Below are 2,513 nucleotides of genomic sequence, written 5' to 3'. Positions count from 1 at the left end.
TTAGCGGGGCAGGTGTCTCCGGAACTGGACGGGGAGCTACGCGGGGCGGGGGGGTGTGCGGAGAGGCGGGCGTGGTTTCAGCCCAGAGAACCGGCTCCTGCCCTGCCTCCTAAGCTGCCAGGTGGTTTTTCCGTCTGTCTGTTCCCTGCACTTGTAACTCTCAGTATCTCGCTCCTAAGAGATCGATGAGGAGATCCTAAGTGGGAAGAGGCAAACAGATCAGCTTGGGAAAGGTTGCCAGATGTTATTTTATTCTTACGCTTTGGGGAAAAGCAGTTGGAGCTTTGGGAAACACTTTACAGAGCGTTTTCATGTTGGCTTATTTAACTCTTACAATAGGAGTGTGAAGTAGGTAAGTTTTATTATCCGTTGTATATGAGAGAAAAACTAAGACACTGCCCCCCCCAAAGTTAAATGATTTACTTCACTGATTTTTCTGACTTCAGACCCAGTATTCTTTTTATATTGCCCATGATAGCCCCAAACATGAAGAACTCTGTTCAAAATTGTTTGACTGTATTTGTCTTTAGCATTTGTGCCAATATTTCAAGTCATGAAACTACTGATTATGCTTAACTATGCTCATGTAGTTGTAGTCATGCCCGAATGAAAATTCTGTGAAAGAAAATTGATTCTTTGTAGTCAGTAGTTTTCTTGTGTTCAGGTATTATTTTTTTCATACAGTGTGGTGTTTGTTTTTTACCAAATTATATGTTGTTTATGTTATCAGAATCGTTTTCCTTCTGTGCATTTTGCTGTAATCCCTGGTGCTCTGAAGTTCTGCTAAGAGTAACTTGAGGAATCTCCAAGATCACATTAGTCCTGGAAGGGACCATTTAATTGGAGATCATCTAGTCCATTGTTTCTCAAGTTTCCGTGTGTAGTGGGATCACCTAGAGATAAATTGTTAAATGTAGATTCTGGTTCAGTAAGTCTAGAATGGGGCCCGAGATTCTGTATCTCTAACAAGTTCGGAGGTGATGCCACTGCTGTTGTAAGGATCTACAACATCCCTCTTAGTTAACTGGAGAGGAAAATGAAGCACAAAGAGATAAAACGATAGGCCCGAGATTACACAGCCTATTTACAGTATAAATCTAACTCCTATGAGGCAATAAGATGACTTTGCAGGTGTATGTGAATTTTCACAGAATGAATGACTTTGCAATATTCTTGTCTTTCAATTATGACTACTTTAAGACAGTCAGCAGGGACTGTGCTGATCAAGCTACCTAAAGGAGGTAGGACTTGAGATGGGTCTTGAAGAATGGATAGAATTTGGACGAGCAGGTGGAAAGAACAACATGAATGTATGAATACCCTTGAGTGAGCTTGATAGAAACTGATGAAAAAACAGCTAGACCTTAGTGGAAATTATGTTAGGGTGTAGTGGGAAATAAGATTAGATAAAGTGAGTGGGATAATATTATCAAGGACCTTGAGAGTGAGCTATGAAACTTCAAAACCAAAACCTGTAAATAGAGAGCCATTTAGAGGTTTTTAAAAAAAAAAAAGCAGAATACTCTCATGAATGTGATATTTAAAGAGATGGTAGGAGGGAACACCTGTAATAAGAAAGTCTAGCTAGGAAGCTCTTGACAGGTTTAAAGTGATGAGAGTCTGTATCAGTAAGTGGCGTTTGAATAAGAATTACTGATAGAATGATTGGTAGGTAATTTTTCCCAGGTAAAAATATTTTTTACTTAGACATACTATTGATAAGTGATATGGTTTTCAGTAAATAATAAGCAAAATCTTTCCACTTATTTCCTATTTTTATTTTTCTAGAAGTCTACCAGAGAGGCCCTGAACAACAAAAATATCAAGCCATTGTTGAATACCTTCAGCCAGTTACCTGGCAGGTACGGCATTGACATCCATGAAATATGCTTGCCTGGATCTTTGTACTTACCTTGAGCTGTTTAAAAAATGCAAGTGTCTTTTGTTTTTTAATAGTGAAAATGAAAAAAAATGTACCCTTGACCAAGCTTTCAGAGGTGTTCTAGAAGAAGAAATTGTAAGTATGCTTATCCTTTATTAAAATTTTGCTGGCAAATTAATAAACTAGTTTTTAATAAAGCAGGTTTTTTAATTGCTTTTATTTTTAGAATGGATATTTAAACATTACTTTTTTTAGAGTGAGCTTGCTACTTTGTGAAAGCTGACTTGATAATAGTACAGGAATTATGTAATAATTAAGGGATTCAACAGCACAGGTGCAATTTAAAGGTTTGGTTTAATAAATGAAGAAAGCCCTCTGCAGTGAATATAAGAAAAGTTGACATGAGGTCTTACTTAGCAAGAACTAGAAGTTGAAGGTGAGCCCTCTCACATTGCTCTATCAACATCCTGTAGTGGCATGAAAGGCCTAGCCTAAGGATGTTCAGCATGGGAGCTGGGATTCATGTGCTCATTTTCTTCTGGCATCCTCCTCATTAGTTTGCATTCAAAAAAAACTACAGCCTATCCAACTTCAGTAGAGAATTTAATCTAAACATGAGCAGTCTGAATTT

General features: G+C 37.9%; 1 protein-coding gene across 3 annotated transcripts in view; it reads left to right on the top strand.

The window, feature by feature from the left end:
• THOC1 (THO complex subunit 1) overlaps positions 1–2,513 on the top strand; it is a 54,557-nt gene that overhangs the window by 421 nt on the left and 51,623 nt on the right. For all 3 annotated transcript variants that reach the window (XM_058556845.1, XM_058556847.1, XM_058556848.1), the window contains exons 2-3: positions 1,789–1,862; positions 1,957–2,017. In XM_058556845.1, the coding sequence (XP_058412828.1) occupies positions 1,789–1,862; positions 1,957–2,017 (135 nt within the window). The remainder of the gene's footprint in view (positions 1–1,788; positions 1,863–1,956; positions 2,018–2,513) is intronic.

Source organism: Diceros bicornis, chromosome 16 (genome assembly GCF_020826845.1).
Source record: "Diceros bicornis minor isolate mBicDic1 chromosome 16, mDicBic1.mat.cur, whole genome shotgun sequence".
Lineage (NCBI taxonomy): Eukaryota > Metazoa > Chordata > Mammalia > Perissodactyla > Rhinocerotidae > Diceros > Diceros bicornis.
This window is presented reverse-complemented; position numbering and strand designations above follow the sequence as displayed.